Source organism: Choloepus didactylus, chromosome 12 (assembly GCF_015220235.1).
Source record: "Choloepus didactylus isolate mChoDid1 chromosome 12, mChoDid1.pri, whole genome shotgun sequence".
Classification (NCBI taxonomy): Eukaryota; Metazoa; Chordata; class Mammalia; order Pilosa; family Megalonychidae; genus Choloepus; species Choloepus didactylus.
Genome location: NC_051318.1, coordinates 64,813,356 through 64,840,927, shown reverse-complemented (window position 1 = coordinate 64,840,927; position 27,572 = coordinate 64,813,356). Strand labels below are relative to the sequence as shown.

At 34.7% G+C, this 27,572-nt stretch overlaps 1 protein-coding gene and 1 non-coding gene across 5 annotated transcripts in view; both read left to right on the top strand.

The window, feature by feature from the left end:
* The window catches only part of PIBF1 (progesterone immunomodulatory binding factor 1), a 360,124-nt gene that overhangs the window by 272,843 nt on the left and 59,709 nt on the right, over positions 1-27,572 (top strand). For all 4 annotated transcript variants that reach the window (XR_005211082.1, XM_037799988.1, XM_037799987.1 and 1 more), the window contains 2 exons: positions 14,245-14,375; positions 21,016-21,100. Coding sequence is in view for 3 of the 4 variants with exons in the window: in XM_037799988.1 (XP_037655916.1) it covers positions 14,245-14,375; positions 21,016-21,100 (216 nt within the window). In the remaining variant the exon portion in view is untranslated. Of the gene's footprint in view, positions 1-14,244; positions 14,376-21,015; positions 21,101-27,572 lie in introns of those variants that run through there.
* Positions 22,119-22,227, top strand: LOC119507522. The gene has a single exon (XR_005211279.1). It is a non-coding gene; the product is annotated as a U6 spliceosomal RNA (small nuclear RNA).

Genomic DNA, 27,572 nt, shown 5'->3' with positions numbered 1-27,572 from the left:
AATTGGTGTTGGTAAAGTTGCACGAAGAAGACTTTTAATTGAGTTAAGAGGCTGTTGAAACAGAGCAAGATATATATGAAATGATTGAAACACGGTACCAGAAATTGTTCTTAACATGTATAAATTATTATTAACTGTTTTCACTCTCTTATCTTTTGATGTTTTGTTATGGGATTATATAGAAAGTATCAACATTATTTTAATAGTAATGAATTATATATTTATCTACCATGTGAATGGCTGAATTTGTTACATGGACAAAACATCAACTTTCATTGTAGTTGCAGCTCTATGTTTAATCTTGCCAAGAACTTAAACCAAAAGTCTTTATGGTAGTTCATTTTGGAAAAAATTTAATTACATGTATCCAGGACAATATGCTAGAATTTGTTCTTTAAGGCATGATTTTATGCCAGATCATATGAATACATACACAGCGATTATGTATGCACACACACACACACACACACGCACTTACCCTTAAGACCAGTTGCCAGCCGCCACTACTGAAGTAGGGAAAAACAATATAACAATGTCTGTATTTTTAAATTATATTCTGTTTATACTTCAGGACATAAGATAATTGTTTAAACTTTTTACCCACCTGGTTGTGCCTTGATAACTCTTGAATGCCTATTAATTTTTTCATTTATAAGCTGTTGCAAATCTCTACCACCACCCCCAATGGCAGTTATGCAACTGAAACACATTAAAATGAATTTCTCAGGGGTGGTTTTGAGGGCAAAAGAAATGTTAAACATTTGAACTTGAAAATTCTCTACTCTGTATTCTGTACTCTGACTCTAATTTCCTGTCCTTCCAGCTCTCCCAGTCGTTTCATTCCCATTAAATCTGAGTTTATTTGGCCTCATTACAAGTCTCGGTCTCATAAATCTTCACATTTTTCCAATCTGTCTAGCCCCTCCTTGTTTCACTTCTCTTCCTACCCAGCCTTGGACCTTATCAACCATTTGAGTAATATATTCACCAGCACTCTAGATTGCTTTGTTGCCAGATTCATCCATCATGTTTTTCTTGACAAGCCCTACTTTAGCATAGTATCTTACAATCTGGTCATTACTCTATAAATGTTAAATGAAAGGAAGAAGAGAGAGAAAATTCTTTGTTTTTGTGCTAATGTGCTGAAAAATTCTTGTGGAAATCTGTTACTTTTGCTTCTTGGAAGCATCACAAATTCGTTTTGTTGGACATCAACCAGGCCCTCATCCCTGTTGCCCAGTGTTTTGAAGTTTGTTTGTTTTTCTTTATCTATCCTATTTCCCATTATTTTCCTTGCACATCACTGCTACTCTCCCAAACCATCAGGTATCTCATCATCACATCTCCTTTCCTTATTAGAGTGAGGTAATCTAAATTTATTTTCCATGAATCCCATTCACCTAAGAGTTTCTTTCGGTATCTTCACTTACTCTCTTTTCCCCTCTTTGGTCCCCCACTCAAATATATTTATGTATTTACATATATCCCTTCTCCTTTCAAAATTTAACCCCTCTCTTTGGACATAATTCCATTTGCTCTCTTTCCCCATCAGCTTCCCCACTGGTCAGTAGTGACCTCCTGATTATCAGTGTGGTCTCTTCTCATTCCCTGTCCTACGTGATCTATCTATGATATAACATTGTAGATAGTCCTCTCTTTGCTTCATGACACTATTCTCTCTGGCTATTGTACTGTAACTCCAGTGGCCCTTTAGACTTCTTAATTGACTTCGTTGTCTTCTAACCTTAAGTGTAAGTGTCCCTCCCCTATCTGCCCTCTGCTTTGTTCTTACACCTTAGCAGTGATTCTCAAATGTAAATAATTATAAGAATCACCTAAGGTTCTTGTTTAAAATGTAGATTTCTAGACCCTACCTTTGGAGATTGTAAGATAAATAGCTCTGGAATGAAACCCAGGAATCTTCGTTTTTGAGAAGCTCTCCTAGTGACTCTAATAAAAAGTAGGGTCACACTTTGAAAAACTACTGCTTTATAGTCCTAAGTACTCAGATACTTGAGCCATCACTTCCATGCTGATCACTCTCAAATATTTTAACATCCTGCTGTCATGAATTTTTCCTTATTACCTGGACCATACTTTGAGAATCTCAGGACCAGAAGCAGGGCTCATAATCAACTAGCATACATTGGGTTCTGGTTCTTAAAATTCTAAAATGCTTGCAAAAATGTTGGTAAATAGCTGCTGCCCCAAACCTCCAAGTGTCATTCCACCACCTTAATTCAGTCTGTCCCAGCCACTCTTCTAGACCCTCTGGACCTCTCTGCAATCCAGCAATCCAGTAATACCTGGCACAACAGTTTCTCCAGGATGCCGCTCCAGTGCTAAGGCTGGCATCTGAATTGAGTGAATTGTATCAGTTAAATAAATTTCCCCATTTAGGAAAAACACACAACAAAATGTAGTCAGCTTTATATGTTTTTAAAATTTTAAGAGAACGCATGTATTTTTTATCATTCAAGAATAAATTGGTAATTTAATGAAGGTATATAATTTTGTTTTAATCAGGTGTTGCTTTTCTCTGAATCATTTGTACAGTTTATGGAAACAAAGGAGGAATAACAATTCTATAAAATGTTGTGTCACGTATTTAGTCATGAGTCATTTATTACGTATATGATTCCTGAGTCACTAATTACTAAGGCTTTCCTATGAGGAAAAGATTACTGATAGGCAAAGTGAGTGATTGTGAAACTTTTTAATACTGATTGTTAAAGTTACAGAAAGCCTTTTAAACCATATTGTAGAAATTAAATTCAGTTGAATTACATTTGCTTATTTCAGAAATAGAAGATATTAGCATTGCAGTTCATTGAGAGGTGTGTGTGTTTTTCCCCTGAGGAATAGTAATAGATTTTTGGGTTTGAGAAGTCTACAAATAAGTTTATAATGAAATATATGTTAAAATTGACAGCACTGTAGTAGTTTTCATTACCCAAGGAGGAAGGAAGTTATAGGTTATATATTAAAGATATTTTTTGAAAGTAAGGCTTCAACCCTTAATTAAGATTTAATATATATATAAAATCTCTGTTATGAAAAAAAATGAACTAAAATAAATGACTCATGACTGCTGTCTTATACAATTGAAATTAGATCTGATAATTTTTAAACATAGTTCATTCTAGACCTCAATTAACTACAACTTGTAAATGCTCTTAGTCCTTCCCTACCACCCTCATCCCTATCCCCACATACACACACACACACACACACACACACACACACCCCACACACACACACACAGGGAGTATTCTGCACTTTGAAACACAAAGTAACTTGTCAGTTCAGTTCATTCATCTAGGGTCAGTTCTGTGAAAACAAAGACAAGGCAATTGTTTGATTTAATTGACTAGCAAAACTGGTTATACAGGTAAGTAGAACTTAGTTTTATTTTTGTCCACCTGCGTATTTGAATGATCATGAAGTAACTTAGTAGAATAATAAGATTCTAGTGACATTGTAATAGATTTTAAGGAATGATTACAAAAGCAAGGAAAAAGGACACTAAAACCCAAACTATAGAAAATATTCATGGTATTTTTTTCTTTATGGCTCTTTTTTCACTGTACTGAATTGTGTCTAAAAAAGAAGTCTTCTTTTCTTTCACTATTCATTTCTTTTTCTTTGAGGAATTTTTTTCCTGGAATATGCTTGCTATAACCATGAGAAAATTTTGTTATGTCATTTAAATTAATAATTTAAACAACTTTTACAAACTAGACCTCTAACTGCAAGGATACAGTTCTCTCACAGTTGGTCAGCCCACTCTTGGCTTCACTTTCCGCTTTACTCACCTGGACCTTATGGTTGATCATTTTAACAATGTTCTCACCACTGCCCTTTGTTTTTTTTCTGCCATCTGCCTTCCAGTATACCCATCCTACTGTTCTCCTTCAGCTCCTAATCAATACTTGTGAAATTGTTTACCCATGTTGCTTGGCATTATTGCACATTTATGATTTCCAATCTCAACTGTTCTCTTAACACAGCTCAGCAATCTTTTTACTTCTACCTCCTAAGCTTGCTTTCTTATTTTTCATGAAAGGCATTCCAAACATTTGTTTTCTTCATATCTGTGCTTCAGCAGATGATTTTGCCTCCTATTTCACACACACACACACACACACACACACACACATACACACACACACAAAATATATATATATATATATGGCTTCCATAGTGCAACTCCCCATTACTTCCAGAGTTTTATATCTATCTTCATATGTCATTGTACTCATGTACAATTCTTAGAGGAAGAGTTATATATCCTTTCCAAGACTAGCCCCCTACACCCACCTCCTCTGGAACCTTGCTCCAAAGTGCCTTAAACAGAACAAATATTGAAATAATATCTGACACAATCTATTATATGAAAATAATATATATTCTATTTTTTAATTTGTACTTAGCATTTCTTTACCTACCAATGTTAGGACTGATTGTTCTGTACATGTTTTTCAATTTAAATTCCAAAAAAAGGGAATCTGATTGCACCAAATAATTTCTTTGAATAGGGTTGTAGGTTTTAAGTCCCTGGCATACCTCTGAATTGAATTCTCCAAGGGGCGCCCATTCTTTGTCCATCAGCTGTATCAAAAGGCCTGAAGGGAGACAGGATCACATCTTCACATGAGACTACTTCTTTCTCATAGGCCATGGCTGGCATCTGAAGTACAAGCACAGGCTTTCCTCACTGTGCACAGTAGTACAGAACCATAAAAAGTACTCTGCAAGCTAGGACTGTGCTTCAGCTAGGAAAAATTAGGATTGTTCCAAAACCTTTAAGAAGTTTTTCAAAACACTAAGAACTCTGCTACTGCCATTTATAGGTGTATAGAAAACGTGAAAAAAATAGTAAAACTATCCTTATTTAATATACTGTAATTTAAAATATTAGAAACATTAAAAATTAAAGGATTTTATTTCTTTCTAAAAATCTTATCAAGAGTTATTTGCACAGTACTTGCCTTCTCATCGTGTGACTTATGATTCAGAGTAAGTATCTTTTCTATGCCTTCGTGAATTGTCATGCTTCTTTCTAAGTTTGGGTCAGCCCTCAATATTTTATCCTTTGCATTTTCAATATCATGAAATGTCTCCAAGAGTTCCTTTAGGGTGCATTTTTTGCCAGGTCACTTCCTCAAGGTCATCTCCTTTTTCATCACAGCTACTTTCCTCATTTATGTTGAAAAGTTTACCTTCATTAAGTTTCTCTGGCTACACATCTAGAGTCTCCTGAATGGCAGCAGTGTCAACAATCCCAAATATTTTTTAATAACCCCATTTATGTTCTATTTGAATTTTACTTCCTGCATTATCATTGTGCATTTATTTGCTGCATTTTTATTTTTGTTGGCTAATTCCCTCTTTCAGTTATCCGTTTTTGTAAACTGTCACCTGTTTTTATCACTGGAGGCAAGAAAGTAACCCAGCTACACATTTTGCTGTTGTTATGTGAGCCCAATAACAGACACAAAATGACCAATTATCTACAGACTGAAAGAAGTGTTGTTATCAGTCACTAATCATCTTCTGCATCTGTTTTGATTTATAGACTGTAGAGCTAACAGCCAAGTTTGTGCTTTTTGCAATTACTTCACAGTCAATATACTGTAGTAACTGAAATTTGAATCTTATTGGAGAACTGTGTAATTTAACTGAACTTGATTACCTGAAATTTGTTCCTGTTGGAGCTGTGCAAAGGAAGAACTGCCTGTTCTGATGATCTATGGGTTTTGCAATATTTTGCTTTCAGACAGCTCATACTTTTGTGCCATACACATTGACAGCCTGAAGTTTTCATTTTTGACATAAAATTCTGACATTCATAAATAAATAATAAATAAATATTTATTATATATATAAATAATATATATATAATATATATATATTAGCTGACAAAGGGGCATTTTAAACTATTTCACAATGGTATAACTGCCAACCAAAAATCCAGTTTAAGTACTGTTTCTGTCTTTATAAACACAAATTTATTGTAAAATTATTTTAATGTTTAATTGCATCTTTTTTTTTTTTTTTTTTTCGTTCATCAAATGTTTATTAGCCATCTGTGGCGTCCCAGCCACTCTACTAGGCATTAGACATTAAGGGGTGAACAAAGCAAATATATTCCAAATATATTCCCTGCTTTTTGAGAGGGGGAGAGAGAGAGAGAAAAAATACACAGGCAAAAAAAAAAAACACACAAAAAAAACAAACAAACCAGATAAATGTATAACAGCATGTGTTAAACACCAAGAAGGAAAGAGTGTGCAGAATAAAGAATATTAGGAAGGATCTTCCACTTACGAAGATGCCATCCTTTATTTAACCAGTCCCCTGTGGTTGTACATTTTGGTTATTTTCAGTATTTCTATGTAATACACACTGCTATGATGAATTTTCTTTGTAATTCTTTGCGCCCATTCATAATTATTTCTTTTTTTTTTTTTTTTTTTAATAATCATTTTATTGAGATATATTCACATACCACGCAGTCATACAAAACAAATTGTACTTACGATTGTTTACAGTACCATTACATAGTTGTACATTCATCACCTAAATCAATCCCTGACCCCTTCATTAGCACACACACAAAAATAACAAGAATAATAATTAGAGTGAAAAAGAGCAATTGAAGTAAAAAAGAACACTAGGTACCTTTGTCTGTTTGTTTGCTTCCCCTACTTTTCTACACATCGATCCATAAACTAGACAAAGTGGAGTTTGGTCCTTATGGCATTCCCAATCCCACTGTCACCCCTCATAAGCTACATTTTTATACAACTGTCTTCGAGATTCATGGGTTCTGGGTTGTAGTTTAATAGTTTCAGGTATCCACCACCAGCTACCCCAATTCTTTAGAACCTAAAAAAGGTTGTCTAAAGTGTGCGTAAGAGTGCCCACCAGAGTGATCTCTCGGCTCGTTTTGGAATCTCTCTGCCACTGAAGCTTATTTCATTTCCTTTCACATCCCCCTTTTGGTCAAGAAGATGTTCTCCATCCCACGATGCCGGGTCTACATTCCTCCCCGGGAGTCATATTCCACGTTGCCAGGGAGATTCACTTCCCTGGGTGTCTGATCCCACGTAGGGGGGAGGGCAGTGATTTCACCTTTCAAGTTGGCTTAGCCAGAGAGAGAGGGCCACATCTGAGCAACAAAGAGGCATTCAGGAGGAGACTCTTAGGCACAAATACAGGGAGGCCTAGCCTCTCCTTTGCAGCAACCGTCTTCCCAAGGGTGAAACTTATGGTAGAGGGCTCAACCCATCAAACCACCAGTCCCCTATGTCTGTGGTCATGTTAGCAACCATCGAGGTGGGGTAGGCCAATACCCCTGCATTCTCCACAGGCTCCTCAAGGGGGCACTACATCGTTGTTGTTTTTTTTTTTTTTTTTTCCTTGTTTGTCTTTTTTCTTTTTTTTTTTTTTAACTTTCCCTTCTTTTTTCAAATCAACTGTATGAAAAAAAAAGTTAAAAAGAAAACAAACATACAATAAAAGAACATTTCAAAGAGACCATAGCAAGGGAGTAAGAAAAAGACAACTAACCTAAGATAACTGCTTAACTTCCAACATGTTCCTACTTTACCCCAAGAAAGTTACATACTATAGCAACATTTCAGTGAACTTCTTCCTACTACATCCATCAGAAATTAACAGACCATAGTCATTTCTGGGCATCCCCAGAACGTTAAATAGCTTATCTGTTCTTCTTGGATTATTGTTCCCCCTTCCTTAATTGCTCTCTACTGCTAGATCCCCTACATTCTACATTTTAAACCATTTGTTTTACATTTTTCAAAGTTCACATTAGTGGTAGCATATAATATTTCTCTTTTTGTGCCTGGCTTATTTCGCTCAGCATTATGTCTTCAAGGTTCATCCATGTTGTCATATGTTTCACCAGATCGTTCCTTCTTACTGCCGCGTAGTATTCCATCGTGTGTATATACCACATTTTATTTGTCCACTCATCTGTTGATGGACATTTGGGTTGTTTCCATCTCTTGGCAATTGTGAATAATGCTGCTATGAACATTGGCGTGCAGATATCTGTTCGTGTCACTGCTTTCCGATCTTCCGGGTATATCCCGAGAAGTGCAATCGCTGGATCGAATGGTAGCTCTATCTCTAGTTTTCTAAGGAACTGCCAGACTGACTTCCAGAGTGGCTGAACCATTATACAGTCCCACCAACAATGAATAAGAGTTCCAATTTCTCCACATCCCCTCCAGCATTTGTAGTTTCCTGTTTGTTTAATGGCAGCCATTCTAACCGGTGTTAGATGGTATCTCATTGTGGTCTTAATTTGCATCTCTCTAATAGCTAGTGAAGCTGAACATTTTTTCATGTGTTTCTTGGCCATTTGTATTTCCTCTTCAGAGAACTGTCTTTTCATATCTTTTGCCCATTTTATAATTGGGCTGTCTGTACTATTGTCATTGAGTTGTAGGATTTCTTTGTATATGCAAGATATCAGTCTTTTGTCAGATACATGGTTTCCAAAAATTTTTTCCCATTGAGTTGGCTGCCTCTTTACCTTTTTGAGAAATTCCTTTGAGGTGCAGAAACTTCTAAGCTTGAGGAGTTCCCATTTATCTATTTTCTCTTTTGTTGCTTGTGCTTTGGGGTGTAAAGTCTAGGAAGTGGCCTCCTAATACAAGGTCTTGAAGATGTTTTCCTACATTATCTTCTAGGAGTTTAATGGTACTTTCTTTTATATTGAGATCTTTGGTCCATTTTCAGTTAATTTTTGTGTAGGGGGTGAGGGTAGGGGTCCTCTTTCATTCTTTGGATATGGATATCCAACTCTCCCAGCCCCATTTGTTGAAAAGACCATTATGGCTCAGTTCGGTGACTTTGGGGGCCTTATCAAAGATCAGTCGGCCATAGATCTGAGGGTCTATCTCTGAATTCTCAATTCGATTCCATTGATCTATATGTCTATCTTTGTGCCAGTACCATGCTGTTTTGGCAACTGTGGCTTTATAATAAGCTTCAAAGTCAGGGAGTGTAAGTCCTCCCACTTCGTTTTTCTTTTTTAAAGTGTCTTTAGCAATTCGAGGCATCTTCCCTTTCCAAATAAATTTGATAACTAGCTTTTCCAAGTCTGCAAAGTAGGTTGTTGGAATTTTGATTGGGATTGCATTGAATCTGTAGATGAGTTTGGGTAAAATTGACATCTTAATGACATTTAGCCTTCCTATCCATGAACATGGAATATTTTTCCATCTTTTAAGGTCCCCTTCTATTTCTTTTAGTAGAGTTATGTAGTTTTCTTTGTATAGGTCTTTTACATCTTTGGTTAAGTTGATTCCTAGGTACTTGATTTTTTTAGTTGCTATTGAAAATGGTATCTTTTTCTTGAGTGTCTCTTCAGTTTGTTCATTTCTAGCATATAGAAACATTACTGACTTATGTGCATTAATCTTGTATCCCGCTACTTTGCTAAATTTGTTTATTAGCTCTAGTAGGTGTATCGTTGATTTCTCAGGGTTTTCTAGATATAAGATCATATCATCTGCAAATAATGACAGTTTTACTTCTTCTTTTCCAATTTGGATGCCTTTTATTTCTTTGTCTTGCCGGATTGCCCTGGCTAGCACTTCCAGCACAATGTTGAATAACAGTGGTGACAGTGGGCATCCTTGTCTTGTTCCTGATCTTAGAGGGAAGGCTTTCAGTCTCTCACCATTGAGTACTATGCTGGCTGTGGGTTTTTCATATATACTCTTTATCATGTTGAGGAAGTTTCCTTCAATTCCTACCTTTTGAAGTGTTTTTATCAAAAACGGATGTTGGATTTTGTCAAATGCTTTTTCAGCATCTATTGAGATGATCAATTGATTTTTCCCTTTCGAGTTTTTAATGTGTTGTAATACATTGATTGTTTTTCTTATGTTGAACCATCCTTGCATGCCTGGAATGAATCCCACTTGGTCATGGTGTATGATTTTTTTAATGTGTCTTTGGATTCGATTTGCAAGTATTTTGTTGAGGATTTTTGCATCTATATTCATTAGGGAGATTGGCCGGTAGTTTTCCTTTTTTGTAGCATCTTTGCCTGGTTTTGGTATTAGATTGATGTTAGCTTCATAAAATGAATTAGGTAGTGTTCCATTTTTTTTCAATGTTTTGAAAGAGTTTGAGTAAGATTGGTGTCAGTTCTTTCTGGAAAGTTTGGTAGAATTCCCCTGTGAAGCCATCTGGCCCTGGGCATTTATTTGTGGGAAGATTTTTGATGACTGATTGGATCTCTTTGCTTGTGATGGGTTGGTTGAGGTCTTCTATTTCTTCTCTGGTCAGTCTAGGTTGTTCATATGTTTCCAGGAAATTGTCCATTTCTTCTACATTATCCAGTTTGTTGCCATACAGTTGTTCATAATATCCTCTTATAATTTTTTTTAATTTCTTCAGGATCTGCAGTTATGTCACCTTTTTCATTCATTATTTTGTTTATATGGGTCTTCTCTCTTTTTGATTTTGTCAGTCTAGCTAGGGGCTTGTCAATCTTGTTGATCTTCTCAAAGAACCAACTTTTGGTGATATTTATCCTTTCTATTGTTTTTTTGTTCTCTATGTCATTTATTTCTGCTTTAATCCTTGTTATTTCTTTTCTTGTACTTGGTTTAGGATTGGTTTGCTGTTCATTTTCTAGCTTCTTCAGTTGATCCATTAGTTCTTTGATTTTGGCTCTTTCTTCCTTTTTAATATATGCATTTAGTGCTATAAATTTCCCCCTTAGCACTGCTTTTGCTGCATCCCATAGGTTTTGGTATGTTGTGTTCTCATTTTCATTCGTTTCTATATATTTAGCAATTTCTCTTGCTATTTCTTCTTTAACCCACTGATTGTTTAGGAGTGTGTTGTTTAACCTCCAGGTATTTGTGAATTTTCTAAGTCTCTGATGGTTATTGACTTCTAATTGTATTCCATTGTGGTCAGAGAATGTGCTTTGAATAATTTCAATCTTTTTAAATTTATTGAGGCTTGTTTTATGTCCCAGCATATGATCTATTCTGGAGAAAGTTCCGTGAGCACTAGAAAAGTATGTGTATCCTGTTGATTTGGGATGTAATGTCCTGTAGATGTCTGTTAAATCTAATTCATTTATCAGATTGTTTAGGTTTTCAATTTCCTTATTGGTCTTCTGTCTGGTTGATCTATCTATAGGAGAGAGTGATGTGTTGAAGTCTCCCACAATTATTGTGGAAACATCAATTGCTTCCTTTAGTTTTGCCAAAGTTTCTCTCATGTATTTTGTGGCACCTTGATTGGGTGCATAGACATTTACGATTGTTATTTCTTCTTGCTGAATTGCCCCTTTTATTAGTATGTAGTGGCCTTCTTTGTCTCTCAAAACATCCCTGCATTTGAAGTCTATTTTATCTGAGATTATGTTTAATTGCATCTTACTCTCATTATTTTATTAAAATGAGTGGAAAACCAAAAAAGAAGTGCTAAAATAAATGATAAGTTTAGGTCTTAATTTTTAAAAAGAAGTATATTGATCTCATAAATGTAATTTGTTAGAGAAAAAAATATAAATCCAATGTGAAATAATGAAGTTGGGCCCCTACCTCACACCATACACAGAAATTAATTCAAAATGGACCAACAACCTGAACAATAAGAGCTAAAACTATCAAAACCTTAGAAGAAAACAGGGGAAAACCTTCATAGCCTTGGATTTGGCAATATGTTCTTAGATATAACATCAAAAGCATGAACAACAAAAGATAAATGGGACTTCATCAAAATTAAAACTTTTGTATGTCAAAAGACATTATCAAGGAAGTGAAAAAACAATCTACAGAATGGGAGAAAATATTTGGAAAATATTTGGCAATCATACATCTAATAAAGGTTTAATATCCAGAATATGTAAAGAAATATTACAACTCAACAACAACAACAACAACAACAAAATTAGAAAATTGGGGCAAAAGACTTGAATATACATTTCTCCAAAGAAGATGTACAAAGGCCAAAAAGCACATGAAAAGATGCTCAACGTCACTAGCTATTAGGGAAATACAAATCAAAACCACAGTGAGATACCATTTCATACCCAATAGAATGGCTGCTATTAAAAAACAACAACAACAAATTACAAGTGTTGGTGAGGATGAAAAATAGGAACATGCATTCTTTGTTGATGGTAATGTAAAATGGTGCAGCTACTGTGGAAAATAGTTTGGTGGTTCCTCAGAAAGTTAAGTATAGAATTACCATATGGCCCGGCAATCCCACTTATAGGTAGATTTGAAAGCAGGGACTCAGACAGATATTTGAACACCAATGTTCATCCTAGCATTATTCACAGTTGCCAAAAGATGGAAGCAACCCAAGTGTCTGTCAACTGATGAATGGATAAATAAAATGTGGTATATACATACAATGGAATATTATGCAGCCATAAAAAGGAATGAAGTTCTGATACATGGAACAACATGGGTGAACCTTGAAGACATCATATTGAATGAAATAAGCCAAATACAAAAGGACAAATAATGTATGATCTCACTGATATGAAATAATTAGAATAAGCAAACTCATAGGGTCAGAATCTAGAATATATGTTACCAGGAGATGGGGGTACAGAATGAGGAATTAATGCTTAAATTGTACAGAGTTTCTCTTTGGGTTGATTTGTAAAGTTTTCTAGTGAATTGTGATGGTAGCACAACATTGTGAATGTAATTAACAGCATGAATTATATGTGTGAATGAGGTTAAGAGGGGAAAGTTTAGGTTATATATATGTTACTAGAATAAAAACTTTTTAAAAAAACATAGGACTGTACAACAAAAACAGTGAACTCTATCGTAAACAATGGACTGTAGTTAATAGTACTATTATTAAAATGTCCTTTTATTAATTGTAACAAATGTACCACACTAATACAAGGTGTTAATAATAGGGTAGTATATGGGAACTCTGTATTTTATGCATGATTTTTCTGTAAACCTACAACTTCTCTAATAAAATAATCAAATGTATTTTTTTATAAATCATATCTTGTTCCAGAAAAACAGCAAATCTTTAGCTTCAGTTGAACTTGTTAGCATTTATGAAGGAAAGAGAAAATAAATAAATGTAAAAGGCTAGAAAATTATCATCAAAGAATGTCTAAGGTCATAGAGTTGTTGAGAATTTTATAATATTTTTGCCTCTGGAATAAAATATCCCCCCTCCCATCCCGTCACGCTTATAATAAATATTCAACAATTTTTTTTGTGATTTGTTTAGTTTTTGTATATCCAACTTTAGAATATGTTTTTCAACAACTTATGTATCAAAGTAGGGGCCTGCTGGTACTGACAGTGCTGTATTTATTCTTATAGTGACATACTTTACGTTTGCCTGAGAAAATGAGAACCAAAACTAAGGCTGAGTGGGTATAATCATATTAATCATAGGACTATAAATTGATTAATTCCTTTCGGAAAGAACTTTAATATTATGTGTCAGGATCATTAAATAGTCATACCCCTTAACCTAGTGCATCTTGTGTTCTGAAAAATTTAGCATAAAGAAAATATTTTGTTGTATCATTACTTATATTGGTCAAAAATTGGTATCCTAAATATCAGTGACTATAAGGCATGCCATTAAATTATCGCATGTTAGCATATTAGACTGTTTTTATCCCCTAAAAATATAAAATCAAGTACTACAACAACCTGGAAAAATGACTATGATATAAGATTAAGGAAAAAGCATAATACAAAATTATTTGCAGGGCAACTCAGATATATAAATTATGCTTATAAAAGCTGAAAGAAAAAGATGAAGATTTGAAAACTACTAAATTATAATGTGATTGTGAATGATTTGTTAAAAATATTTTTAATGTTATTTTAACTGGGAATAAAACTTGAAAGATTTTCATTTTTAGCTAATGAATTTTCATTAGAGTTATGCCACATAGCTTCCCTGACCAGTAAATACTAAGAAAATGTAGGTGTCCCACATCCAAAGTTGATAACTATTAATATTATATTTAAAATTTTTTCTTCCTGTTTACATAATCTTTTATTGTAAAGAATATCTGTATTAACCAATCATTTTTAAAACTGTCAGATTTACACAGGAAAAGCTTTTCAAGAATAGTTCATACTAGGGGGAGTTGATATTCTTTGTGCTGGAGCATTTGGAATGATTTTAGTTTGTTGTAAAACTTTCTAGATGTTAATGAAATCTGTTTTTCTTTAGCTTGACAGGGCCAATTCGTTGTTAAACCAAGCACAGCAGCCTTACAGATATCTCATTGAATCAGTGCGTCAGAGAGATTCTACAATTGATTCACTGAAAGAATGTATTACACAACTTGAGAAGGATGTCAGGTAAACCATCTACAAATCTTCTATTTGAATAATAAAGACATTGTAAATAGATACTGCTATAGATGAATTCAGGTTTTAAATTGTAAAGAAAAAAAAATTAAATAATGAAGGTCTTAAATGTAATGAGTATCAAATTTCTCTTTGGAAAAACTAGGTCATGTCACATCAGATGTTCACATTCCACCTTATGATCAGAAGTCTTAGTAAGGAAATAACAGTGCTGCACTTATTAACAAAACACCCCCACCCTAGGGCACGCAGCAGCTAGCCTCTCCTTATTGCCCTAGAATTCTTTAGTGTTAGGTGAGTTGACCATAGAGAGGGGAGGAATATAACCACATGCATTCGTGGAGTCAAAATGATTTTTTAAACACATAAAATGTACATAGTTACTTGGATTTGTGTTGACTCTGCTAAGGAATTTTTAAGCTTTTATTCTCCTGATCCTTTACATGAAGCAACCCATGAATTACCTGAATGTAAATAAATAAATTCCTTTCACTTCCTTACATTGAAATTGTTTTCTTATTTGAGTCCTTTTCCAAAAGACCTGCTCCGTTTAAAAGTCATTCAATGCTCAGGAATGATTATGGTTTGTAAACTTTCTTGGATATAGTAAGATCATGTTGGAAGCAATAGAGTTATTTTAGGTTTTTTTTTTCTCTTATTCCTTTGTTTTCTTAGGGGTTGTTAATTTTCTTGGGGTATGGTAGGAACATGTTGGAAGCAATGTAGTTATTTTAGATTATTTGTTTTTCTTACTCCTCTGTTTGGACATGGTTTATTAATTTTCTTGGGGTATGGTAGGAACATATTGGAAGCAAAGTAGTTATTTTAGGTTATTTGTTTTCCTTAATCCATTGCTTTGTTTGAAATGTTGTGGGGTTTTTTTGGTTGTTGTTTGCCTGTTTGTTTTTAATTTTTTGATAAACAAAGTTAAAAAATTGAAAAAAAAATCAGTAGAAAAATGGGAGTAAAAACTAAATGACAAATAGGGTGGGATGGGGGGATGGTTTGGGTATTCTCTTTTCACTTTTATTTTTTATTCTTATTCTGATTCTTTCTGATGTAAGGAAAATGTTCAGAAATAGATTGTGGTGATGAACGCATAACTATATGATCATACTGTGAACAGTTGATTGTATACCATGGATGACTGTATGGTTTATGAATATATTTCAATAAAACTGAATTAAAAAAAAAAAAAAAGTCATTCAAATTCTGTTAACTTTTTATTTTATGTGATCATTTAAGTTCTTTTCAATTGAAGTATAAAGAATGATGCTCTGCTTAAAGAAAGAAGTTTTGATCTTGGGTTGGTTCTTCTTAGATGTTAAAAGTTTAAGAATGTTTTGATTTTTATGGATAAATTATTAACTGGCTCATAAATGTGGAATCAGAGAATTAGGTGAGAGTGGGAACTATAAAATTAAGGAATTGGAAAACAATAAGAAGTTAGTTATTAAACCCAAGTTTCCTAAGGTATACAACCCAGAGTATAAAAGTATTGTTGATTAACTGCAAATAATGAGTGCTTATTCTCAATCAGAATGATAATCTTCCCCCTCTCATTTCTACGTACCAAAATAATTGGTCCAGAACTTTACTCCTGGTCTTAATTTTTTGATGACTTGATAAAATAATTTCAAATCACTTTATTCTTTATCAGTTTATGCTTTGTGCTTCAAAATTAATAAGTGATTTATTTTTAGATTAATTTCAAAGCTGAAAATAATATTGAGAATATACATTACTAGCATTAATTAATTAATTGATCCATAACTAGATATTGAGGGCAATAGAAGTTGTCTTTCACCATTCACTGGACATGTGGTTATTTTAGGGAAACTGAGTGCAGAACCCCAAACAGAACTTATTCTTCTTATGTTATATATTTCTGTTGTTTTGAAATATTTGATAAAAGTCTTATTTTACCTTTATAAACTTAGAGAAGGGGTATATAAAAAAGCATGAGAAAAAATCACATCCTTCACAGTTACCTTCAAATAAATTTCTTTGAATATTTATTTTACTTACAAGTTAGCTGAAAATGTTTAGTATGGAGAAAAGTAAGAGCTAGCTACAGGAGAGAATTACAAAGATGGGTAAATTCAGCCTTAGAGAGATTATGTAACTTGTCCTATGAGAACATACAGCTTTGTAGTAGAACCAAAATTTGAATCCAAATCAGTCTGGTTTCTAATTCTGTATTTTAACTATTATGTTATACGGCCTCCTTATGTTCTATGCTGAATAAGGGATAATTTTTCATGAAGTAATATAATTAAAGAAGAGAAACAAAAACTATAGAATAGTGGTTAAGTAGGACTTTAATGAGTTGATAACAGTTGGGTGACAAATATATGAGAGTTTATGTTTTCTCTCTTCTTTTGAAATATTGTACGATAAAGAATGTTAAAAAAAATAATAATGATTTTAAAGGGGGCATAGGATCTATAGATAGGTTGCATAGGATCAAATCCAGTTCAGTACTTAGGTTTTGAAGTGGGGTATGTCACCTAAACTATCTAAACCTCCTCAGTTTAATAGAACTTTCTGTAATGATGAAAATGTTCCACACGTGCGCCGTCCAATATGGTAGCCACTAGTGACATGTGGCTGTTGAGCATTTGAAATATGGCTAGTAAGACTAAGGCACTAATTTTTTTTATTTTATTTAAATTAATTTAAATTTAAATTATCCAAATGTGCCACACTAATGTCACAGAGTTAATAATAGGGGAGTTTTATGGGAACTCTGTATTTTCTATATGAATTTTCTGTAAACCCACAACTTCTCTGATTAAAAAAAATTTGTTTTAATTAAATTGCCACTTGTGGCTAATTGGCTAGTGTTGGACAGCACAGCCAGTCTTCTCATCTGTGAGAGTGGTGCTAACAACACCTAATTCATATGGTTGTTCTGAGGATTAAATTGTATGATTTTTGTAATATACATAGCAAAGTACCCAGAACATTGTAAATGCTCAATGAATGTTTGCTAGTATTAGTATTTATGTTACATTTAACAAATTTTTATATTGAAAATTACCTTTGAAATAATGTTTCTAAAAATTTTTTGAATTTGAACAAAAAATTAGGACTTCCTTAGTAACAGCAGCAGTAATCATAAAAGCAATCCTGTTTATTGAATTAACTACCAAAAACATTTTGTGCTAAGCATCTGAGTCCTTTGAAACTGTATGTTTCATAAATCTGTTGTACATTATTTTAGTAAATCCTTAATTTTCACAAGATATGAAACCTTGCTCTTTACTGGAACAGCTAACTTCTAATGTGAAAATTTAAGATGCTTACAGTAATTTAATTACAATCTTTGAGATGCTAAGATGTACTCTGGTTACCTTAGAAATGATACGATGTAACATTGCCATAAAAAAATCAGCCCAGTCAACAAGTCAGATGTAATAGCATTGATCACATTCTATAAACCTTCACCACTACTCTGAGCCCATGACATTTCGGATCCTATGGTTGGGCTCTCAGAAGAACAGTGAAATTATCTTGAGTTTTGAATACATATCAGCTTAGTTTATTTTCTCATGGTAAAATATAGATATTAATGTGAGCATCAAGAAATAGTTGCAAAAATTAATGAAGTAAGATATATATAAAGCTTCTGGCTTATAGGAAAAATTCAGTAAATGCTACTTCCTCTCCCCTCATTATTAACTCAAAATTTAAAAATTAGATGGACCATACCAAAAGATTACTAAGTTATTATGTGCCTCAAAAATTCCTATTCCTCTTTGCTCAGTATTTATTTTAATTGTAAAGAATATTTACATTAATTGATTATAAAATTATTTCTCTAGCTTACACAATAAAAGCTCTTTAAAGAGGTAAATAATTTCATGATTTTCTTAGAAAATTAAACAATACCACTGCACCACACCAACCCCCTCACAAATTAGGCTATTTATGTAATATATTCAATATCTAGAAAGGTTAGAGTAACTATGCACTGAAATGAATTTGCTATAAGCATGTTAAAAGATAATATTTGAAATGTCACTCTTAACTCCTTTAAATTCCCCTATCATTAAAATAGTATCTGTCTTAAAATTAATACTGTTACCTCTCCTCTACCAAGCCACAAGAGACAGTCTGGGTTGTATAGTTTAATCTATAGTTCAAAACTAGAGAAAGTGAGGGAAGAGAAATAATTAGCATTAATTTTCATGCCCCGTTGTCAATTCTGATTATTGTTAACTAGTAGTTAAAGAAGAAAAGACCACATTGTCTACTTCTCTTGTAAGACTAACCCAGGTTTTATTGATCCAGGAAGTTAAAGAGTAATATATCAGGAATATGTTTTTATATAGCAGGTGAAACAGCCATAAGCATGAGTTTCTGAGTAATAATTAACAGTGAATTGAACAATTATGAGTGTAATATACCATTCAAGGTAGATGTTCTTATAAGGAGATTTGTTTTGTAGTTGCTTTATGAGTCACGCATAGAAGCTTTGTGTTTTTAAAGGTAAGTTTCCACTGTTATGAAATATGTCTTACGGAGACTAAACTTCTGTTGAGTAATTACATACATATCAGAAGAACACTGAGTATACTAATAATCATTTTCAGTTTTAGAGATCCACATATTGAAGGTGGTCTCCCTTGTAGTTTGAGAGTATATTATTAGGAATATTTAAGACTAAGACTTCAAAGGTACATACTCAAATATTCTAATCATAGAAATATTTTCTATGGATTCCATAATGTTTATGATAGACCAATGCCTTACAATACAACAGAGTTGTTCTGTAAACCTGTTTATCCCCCACCCTTTACATTCCATGTTCTAGCTATTTTTGCTATTTAAATATAGAATATTTACTTTATTCTTGAAAAAAGTTAAACACTACATATTAACAATTCCTAAGTAATTATCTTGTCAAAATCCTCTAGTTAGCTCAACATTCCATCCCTATTACACTGTGTTTTATTTAACAGGCCTGTTGGTATTTGAATACATGTCAAGTTGTGTGTGAGTGTATATATATGCCTACCTGTGAGTATATGTTAATAAACCCTGTGTGTACATATATATGAGCATAAATATGCATATGTTCTCTGAACATTCCTATTCCTATTTATTGGGTATTTATTTTAATTGTGAAAAATATTTTATCTTCAAAGTGATTCCAGCTAAAGAGAGATTTGAATTCTAGAGTTAAACAGACATCTGATCCTTATCATGGTTTGGGGGACCATTGAAGAACATGGCATTCAATTTCCTTTTTATACCTTTTAGTTCTTTTCAACTCCTCAGCTCAGTAGGATCTCTGGTGGCTAACTCCAACTTTGTTTCTTCTGCTGAGCTGCTTACCTTTATTGCCATTTAATTACTGTTTTCCTCTGGCACTTGTTTTTTCATCTAAATTAGTAATACTATATAGCATTTATAAAGAGTTTGATGTATTCAGTGCTTTATATAATCCTCCTTTAATTAATGTACATATCCCTTTGACATACATGAGTATTATTTTCTACTTTTACAGATGTGAAAACTGAGGCACTGCTGGAAACAGAAGTCAGAATGGCGTCTATTCTGTACTCTCAGAGGACAAATTATGATGCTTCCTGAGGAAGCTCTTAGTTATTAGGAAGCAGAATGTGGGCTTTTTGCTCTTAAATTCCTCAAATTATCAGTTCTCATAGAAAACTATTACTATTCTTTGAATTTAAAAAATTTTCACCTAATATTTTTAAAATTGGGGGCCTTCCATTTTCTTAAAGGATAACTTAATGAATCTTATCTACTCAGCAAAACAATTCTCATCAATTTTACCCTCACAGATTTTGACTTGTTTGAGGAATTATGTTGCATCAAATCACTATTGCTTTTCTTTAATTTGCTAGCAGAGTAGATTCATACCAGTGACTTTAGAGTGTATTTCATTTCATTTACTAGTTCTAATTAATTTCTATATGTACAATAATAAAACTCTAGTCAGTATAAAATAGGACCAAATATTTATCTTTTAAATATTAATATATCCTTGCAATTAGGTTCATGAGATAGCTTCTCCCCCTCTCCTAACACAAAATAGGTTATATTAAAAGGAAATTCACAGTGAATTAAATATTGAACTAAGAATTTGGAGGCAAAGTTTCTTTTTCCAAATTTACAATGGACTAAATATCTTATTCATTTGCCCAACCAAATTATATTTGTATGTGGCAAATTGTAAAATACTACTTCCAGTTTTAAGAGTAAATCTTTTAATTTGACTTCTAACTTCTTGTGTTTTATTATTTTGCCCACACACACTCTCTTTTTACCTTTTATAAGTCCCACCTTATCTTTTTACATTTCAGGAATAAGAGTCATCTTTTAAAAAACTAATTTTATTCCCAAACTAAATAGAAAATATTTCTCAGGAAAGCATCTTAGTTGTACTATCAAGTGATTATTAAAAGAAAAAGAATCCTTTTACAAAACAGCGAGGCCATTGAGTAAATCAAACATTACAATGGCTGATCTGATACCTTTACAGAGTATAAATTTAATTTATCTTTAACTCAAACCATTAGATTTTTAAGTTCGCTATTTTACTATTTATTAATTAAACTTATACCAATGTGATGACCTTTAAAATTTGGTTTTCTTCCAGCAATTTAAAAAAAGAAAAGTCATCTTTACTACAGACGAAGAATCAAATGGCATTAGATTTAGAACAACTTCTAAATCATCGTGAGGTACTTCTTCCAATTTGTCATATTTTTTAATATTTTCTGGTTTCTTGGATGTCCATGTTGCATAAAGATTATTGGATCCCAGTTGTCTATGTTGGTTAATGACTTCACATGCTTGCATCTGACGTTATCTGAACCTCTTAGAGTTCATTCTTATTCCTACAGTGCAAAAGTTGCCCCTGTGTTGTCTTTCTTATATGTCTGTCCCTAAATTTCCACATTATTTATTATCAGTTTTATCTCCCATTAGAAATATGTTTGTTTGGTATACCTCTGTCTTACACTCTGTGCCCAATACCTACTATGCAATATTTGTGGTGTACTTTAAAGTTGATAAAGTTCTTTTATTTTTTCATTTCGTCCTCATCAAAAATCTTTTTACGGTAAATATAATCCCCATTTTATAGAAGGAGAAATGAGACTTAAGTGGTTTGTCCAAGGCTAGTTAGTCAGGTTACTGAGGTTGATATATATACAGTAAAATTCATCGTTTCTAGTATATATTTCTCTGATTTTTTTTACTAAGACAGCCAGTTGTGTAACTACTACCATAATCAATATATAGAATAGTTCCATCACCTCAAAAAATCCCTTCATCCTCTTTTGTAGTCAACCCATTTCCCCATTCCCCAGACCTAGAAAACACTGATCTGTTTTTTATTCCTATAGTTTTACCTTTTCCAGAATTTCATATAAATGAAATTATTCATATGTAAATGTAGCCTTTTGAGTCTGATTTTTTTTCACTTAACATAAAATATTTGAGATTCATCCAGGGTGTTGTAAATGTTAGCCGTTTGTTTCTTTTTACTGCTGAATAGTATTCCATTGCATAGATGTACCAGTTGATGGGTCTTTGAGTTGTTTTTTCTTTTGGGCATCTATAAATAAAGATGGTATAAGCACTCATGCAAAGGTTTTTGTATGAACTTATGTTTCCGTTTTTCTTGGGTAAATCTCTAGGTGCAGGATTGCTGGGTCATGTGATAAGTGTATATTTAACTTTAAAAGAAACTGCCAAGTGCCCACTTTGGCAGCACATATACTAAAAAATTGGAATGATGCAGACAAGATTAACATGGCCCCTGTGCAAGGATGACATGCAAATTCATGAAGCATTCCTTATTTTTGGAATGCTTATTGTAATGGTCCCTAGATTGTAAGTTCTTAAAGCAGTCACATCTATTCCTGAGTTGCAGTGGTTGTCTCTAAATTCTAAGATGCTTAGCAATTTGTGTATTACCTGGTAGTCTCTGGAACTTTAGGTATCTGTGTGACACCTGAAACTCAGAGCTAGAGCTTGGCAGCTATGTATATCAGTATTACCTTATACAGCAACTGTTAAAAAAAAAGCTGAAAAGTAGTGCAGACTTCAATTAGAGATATGAATGAAGCGGATCTGGTTAGGACTAAGGGGAATCACACCAAAGGGTAAAGGACGTTGTTGACTGTGTTTTAAAACTTCAACTTCTGTGTGAGACCAAGGGAAGAGATGTTTATTTGGTGCAGGATCTATATTCTCTGCAGCTCACTAAATAATCTAACTTATACACTCAGTTTATTCAAACACCATAATTACATGGAACTTTGAATAGGAAGTGAGATCCAGTAGGTTTGTACAGGTTAGTGCGAAATCCTGATATATCCCAGAGTAATTTGAGCAGAGAGTAAAAATATATTTGAAGGCCCCCCCTGAGGAAATGGGGAAAAATGCAAAAATGTTGGACTTTCCCACCTGGGTTATTACTGATAGTCTCACAAACATTGAGGACTAACAATTTAGTAGGCCGAGCCCCCAATTTTGAGACTTGCCCTTACGAAGCTTGTTACTGCAAAGGAGAGACTAAGCCTACTTATAATTGCTCCTAAGAGTCTCCCCCAGAGAACCTCTTTGTTGCTCAGATGTGGCCCCTCTCTCTCTAAGCCCACTTGGCAGGTGAACTCACTACCCTCCCCCTTACGTGGGACATGACTCCCAGGGTTGTAAATCTCCCTGGCAACGTGGGACATGACTTTCGGGGATGAGCTTGGACCCAGCCAGCATCGTGGGATTGAGAAAATCTTCTCAATCCAAAAGGGGAAATGAAATGAAAGCAAATAAAGTTTCAGTGGCTGAGAGATTTCAAACGGAGTCAAGAGGTCACTCTGGAGGGCATTCTTATGTTCGGTGTAGATATCCCTTTTTACTTTGTAATGTATTGGAATAGCTATGGAAATGCAACCCATAGCCTTGATTCTGAAGATGATTGCATAACTATATAAGCTTACATCGTGTTACTGTGTGATTGTGAAAACCTTGTGGCTCACACTTCCTTTTTCCAGTGTATGGAGAGATGAGTAGAAAAATGGGGACAAAAACTAAATGAAAAATAGGGTGGGATGGTGGGGATGGAATGCTTTGGGTGTTCTTTTTCACTTTTTTTTTTTTTATTCTTCTATTTATTCTTTTTGGAATATGGAAAATGTTCAAAAATTGGAGTGATGAATGCACAACTATATGATGCTACCGTTAACAGTTGATTGTACACTGTGGATGATTGTATGGTATGCAACTATATCTCAATAAAACCGAATTTTTTTAAAAAAGAAAGAAACTTCCAAACTGTTTTCCAAAGTGACTACAAAGTGACTATACCGTTTGCATTCCCACCAGCAATGAACAGGGAGTCCTAGTTGTTCCGCACCCTTGCTAGCAGTTGGTATATTGTCAAGCTTAGTCAAAGCATTTTTTTCCACTGAATTACACTGCCCCAACTTAGCTTTGTTTTTACCACTTTGTTATCCTAAAAGAGAAGGAAATTTCCCAAAAAAGATCATTGTTGGTCAGTATCCTGAAGACACTATTTCCTAGGCGGTATACCAGATATTTGGGAGAAAATTATTCAAAGGATAATATTGAGAGAGATGAAACCAGGGATGTTATTGGAAGCAGCTAAAGGTGCCCATCCTAGAAATGGTGCCAGAGGAATTGGGGAATTGTCTCTATCTTTAGTAATAGATTCTGTTGGCGTGAATTCTCTTAAAGGTGCCTTTTATGTAAAGGTTGAGAGAGTATCCCTGGAATAGCTTTTATAGATGACTTTTAGGTAAATAGATCTTACAACAGGTTGCAAAGCTAGAAAAAGCTTCTCTGGGAAAGATGGTGGAGTGGTGAGGTGTACATTTTAGTTACTCCTCCAGGGCAGTAGGTAGAAAGCCAGGAACTGCATGGACTAGACACCACAGAGCAATTTCACTTTGGGCATACTTCATAAAACACTCATGAACACGTGGAACAACTGAGATCAGCAAAATCTGTAAGTTTTCGTGACCAGGGGACCCGTGCCCCTCCCTGCCAGGCTCAGTCCCGTGGGAGGAGGGCCCGTCAGTGCTGGGAACGAGGAGGGAGAACTGCAGTTGTGGCTCTTGTCGGAAACTCATTCTGCTGATCCAAACTCCAAACATAGACTGAGACCAGACACCGGAAAATCCAGGAGTAGTCAGCCCGGTAGAAAGGAGATAGGGATAGCAAAAACAGCAAGGAAAACCCAAAAATAAAAGTGGAGGCTTTTTGGGAGTTCTGGTGAACATAGAATGGGGAAGGGTAGGCTCAGGCAGAGACAGGCTCATATGCAAATCCAGATGGCAAGTTTCTTTGTCTGAAGAGCCAGATTCTCTGCTCCCTTGATCATTCCTTAATGGCCCTAATCTCCTTGTCTCTTTGCATTTCAAAAGCCCATTAGATCTTCAAGGAAGGCCCTTCCTTTTTTTTTTTTTAATCTTTTTCCCTGTTACTAAAACAGTTACTCTAAGAAGTCCATTACAGAAAGCCTCAAAGACTTGCAATTTAGGCCCAGACAAGAGCAGAGCTAAGAGAGCTCTGAGACACAAGGCAATAAGTCCAGTGGCTGAGAAAGTTCTCTAAACACCACAACTTCCCAAGAAAAGGGGGGCGTCCCCTTACAGCCACCTTCCTGGTGGGCAGGAAACGCTTCTGCCCGGCGCCAGCTCCACGGCCCAGAGCTGCCCCAAACAACCCAGTGTGATGGGAAGTGCTTCCAACAACACATGCACACACCACAAAACCAGGCATGGATATAGCCTTTCCTGCACCCTCAGCTATTTGTCCCAGAGTTGGGAAGGCGGAGCTGTGTGAAAAGGGGGAAATTAACACGCCCCATTCAGCCATCCTTCCAGCAGGCTGAGAAGTCCCCTACATAACCCTGAAGCCCAGAACCACCGTGGGGGTACGATGCTCACCTGTGGCATAGCACACTAATCTCTCAGCAAAGGAACTTGGGTCCACGGCTTGGAAGAGGGACCCACTCAGAAGTCTCAGGGGCCATACGCCAGTACCAAGGACTTGCGAGTCAGCAGCAGAGACAAACTGTGGCAAGACTGAACTGAAGGATTAGACTATTGGAACAGCTTTAAAACTCCAAGAACACCAGGGAGATTTGATTATTAAAGCTGTCCCCCCTCCCTAACCACTCAGACACATGCCCCATAGCCAGAGCAGGCAACACCAACTACACACGCAAGCTTGGTGCACCAATTGGACCCCACAAGACTCACACCCCCACTCACCACAAAGACAAAGTGGGGGAGAACTGGTTTGAGGGGAATAGGTGCTTCATGGATGCCACCTGCTGGTTAGTTACAGAAAGTGTACTCCACTAAGCTGTAGATCTGACAAATTAGAGATAAGGGTTTTAATCGGTCTACAAATCCTAAAAGAACCCAGTCAAGTTAAGCAAATGCCAAGAGGCCAAAAACAACAAAATTTTAAAGCATATGAGAAAAACAGATGATATGGATAACCCAAGCCCAAGCACCCAAATCAAAAGATCAGAGGAGACACAGTACTTGGAGAAATTAATCAAAGACCTAAAGATGAACAATGAGACCATGGAACAGGATATAAAGGACATGAAGAAGACCCCAGAAGAGCATAAAGAAGAAATTGCAAGAGTAAATAAAAAATAGACGATGTTATAGAAATAAAAGAAACTGTTGACCAAATTAAAAAGATTCTGGATACTCATAGTATAAGACTAGAGGAAGCTGAATCAGTGATCTGGAGGATGCCAGAATGCAAAATGAAAGAACAAAAGAAAGAATGGGGAAAAAAATTGAAAAAAACCTAAATGGACCTTAGGGATATGATAGATAATATAAAACGTCCAAATATAAGACTCATTGGTGTTCCAGAAGGGGAAGAGAAGGATAAAGGTCTAGAAAGAGTATTCAAAGAAAATGTTGGGGAAAACTTCCCAAATCTTCTAAACACCATAAATATACACATCATAAATGCCCAGCGAACTCCAAATAGAATAAATCCAAATAAACCCACTCCGAGAAATATTCCAATCACAGTGACAAATACAGAAGACATGGAGCAAGTTCTGAAAGCAGCAAGAGAAAAGCAATTCACCACATACAGAGGAAACAGCATAAGACTAAGTAGTGACTACTCAGCAGCCACCATGGAGGTGAGGAGGCAGTGGAATGACATATTTAAAATTCTGAGAGAGAAAAATTGCCAACCAAGAATTCTTTATCCAGCAAAGCTCTCCTTCAGATTTGAGGGAGAGCTTAAATTTTTCACAGACAAACAAATGCTGAGAGAATTTGTTAACAAGAGACCTACCCTACTTGAGATACTAAAGGGAGCCCTACAGAGAAACAAAGAAAGGAGAGAGAGAGATGGAGAAAGGTTCAGTACTAAAGAGATTCAGTATGGGTAAATTAAAGGACATTAAGAGAGAGAGGGAAAAAATATATATGACAGACATAAACCAAGGGATAAGATGGCTAATTCAAGAAATGCCTTCACAGTAACAACATTGAATGTAAGTGGATTAAACTCCCCAATTTAAAACATATAGATTGGCAGAATGGATTAAAAAAAATGAACCATCAATATGTTGCATACAAGAGACTCATCTTAGACACAGGGACACAAAGAAAGTGAAAGTGAAAGGATGGAAAAAAATATTTCATGCAAGCTACAGCCAAAAGAAAGCAGGAGTAGCAACAATATTAATCTCACATAAAATAGACTTTAAATGCAAGGATGTTATGAGAGACAAAGAAGGCCACTACGTACTAATAAAAGGGGCATTCAACAAGAAGAAATAACAATCATAAATGTTTATGCACCCAATCAAGGTGCCACAAAATACATGAGACAAACACTGGCAAAACTAAAGCAAGCAATTGATATTTCCACAATAATTGTGGGAGACTTCAGCAGATCACTCTCTCCTATAGATAGATCAACCAGACAGAAGACTAATAAGGAAATTGCAAACCTAAAACAATCTGATAAATGAATTGGATTTAACAGACATATATAGAACATTACATCCCAAAGCACCAGGATACACATTCTTCTTTAGTGCTTATGGAACTTTCTCAAGAATAGATCATATACTGGGACATAAAACAAGCCTCAATAAATTTTAAAAAATTGAAATTACTCAAAGCACATTCT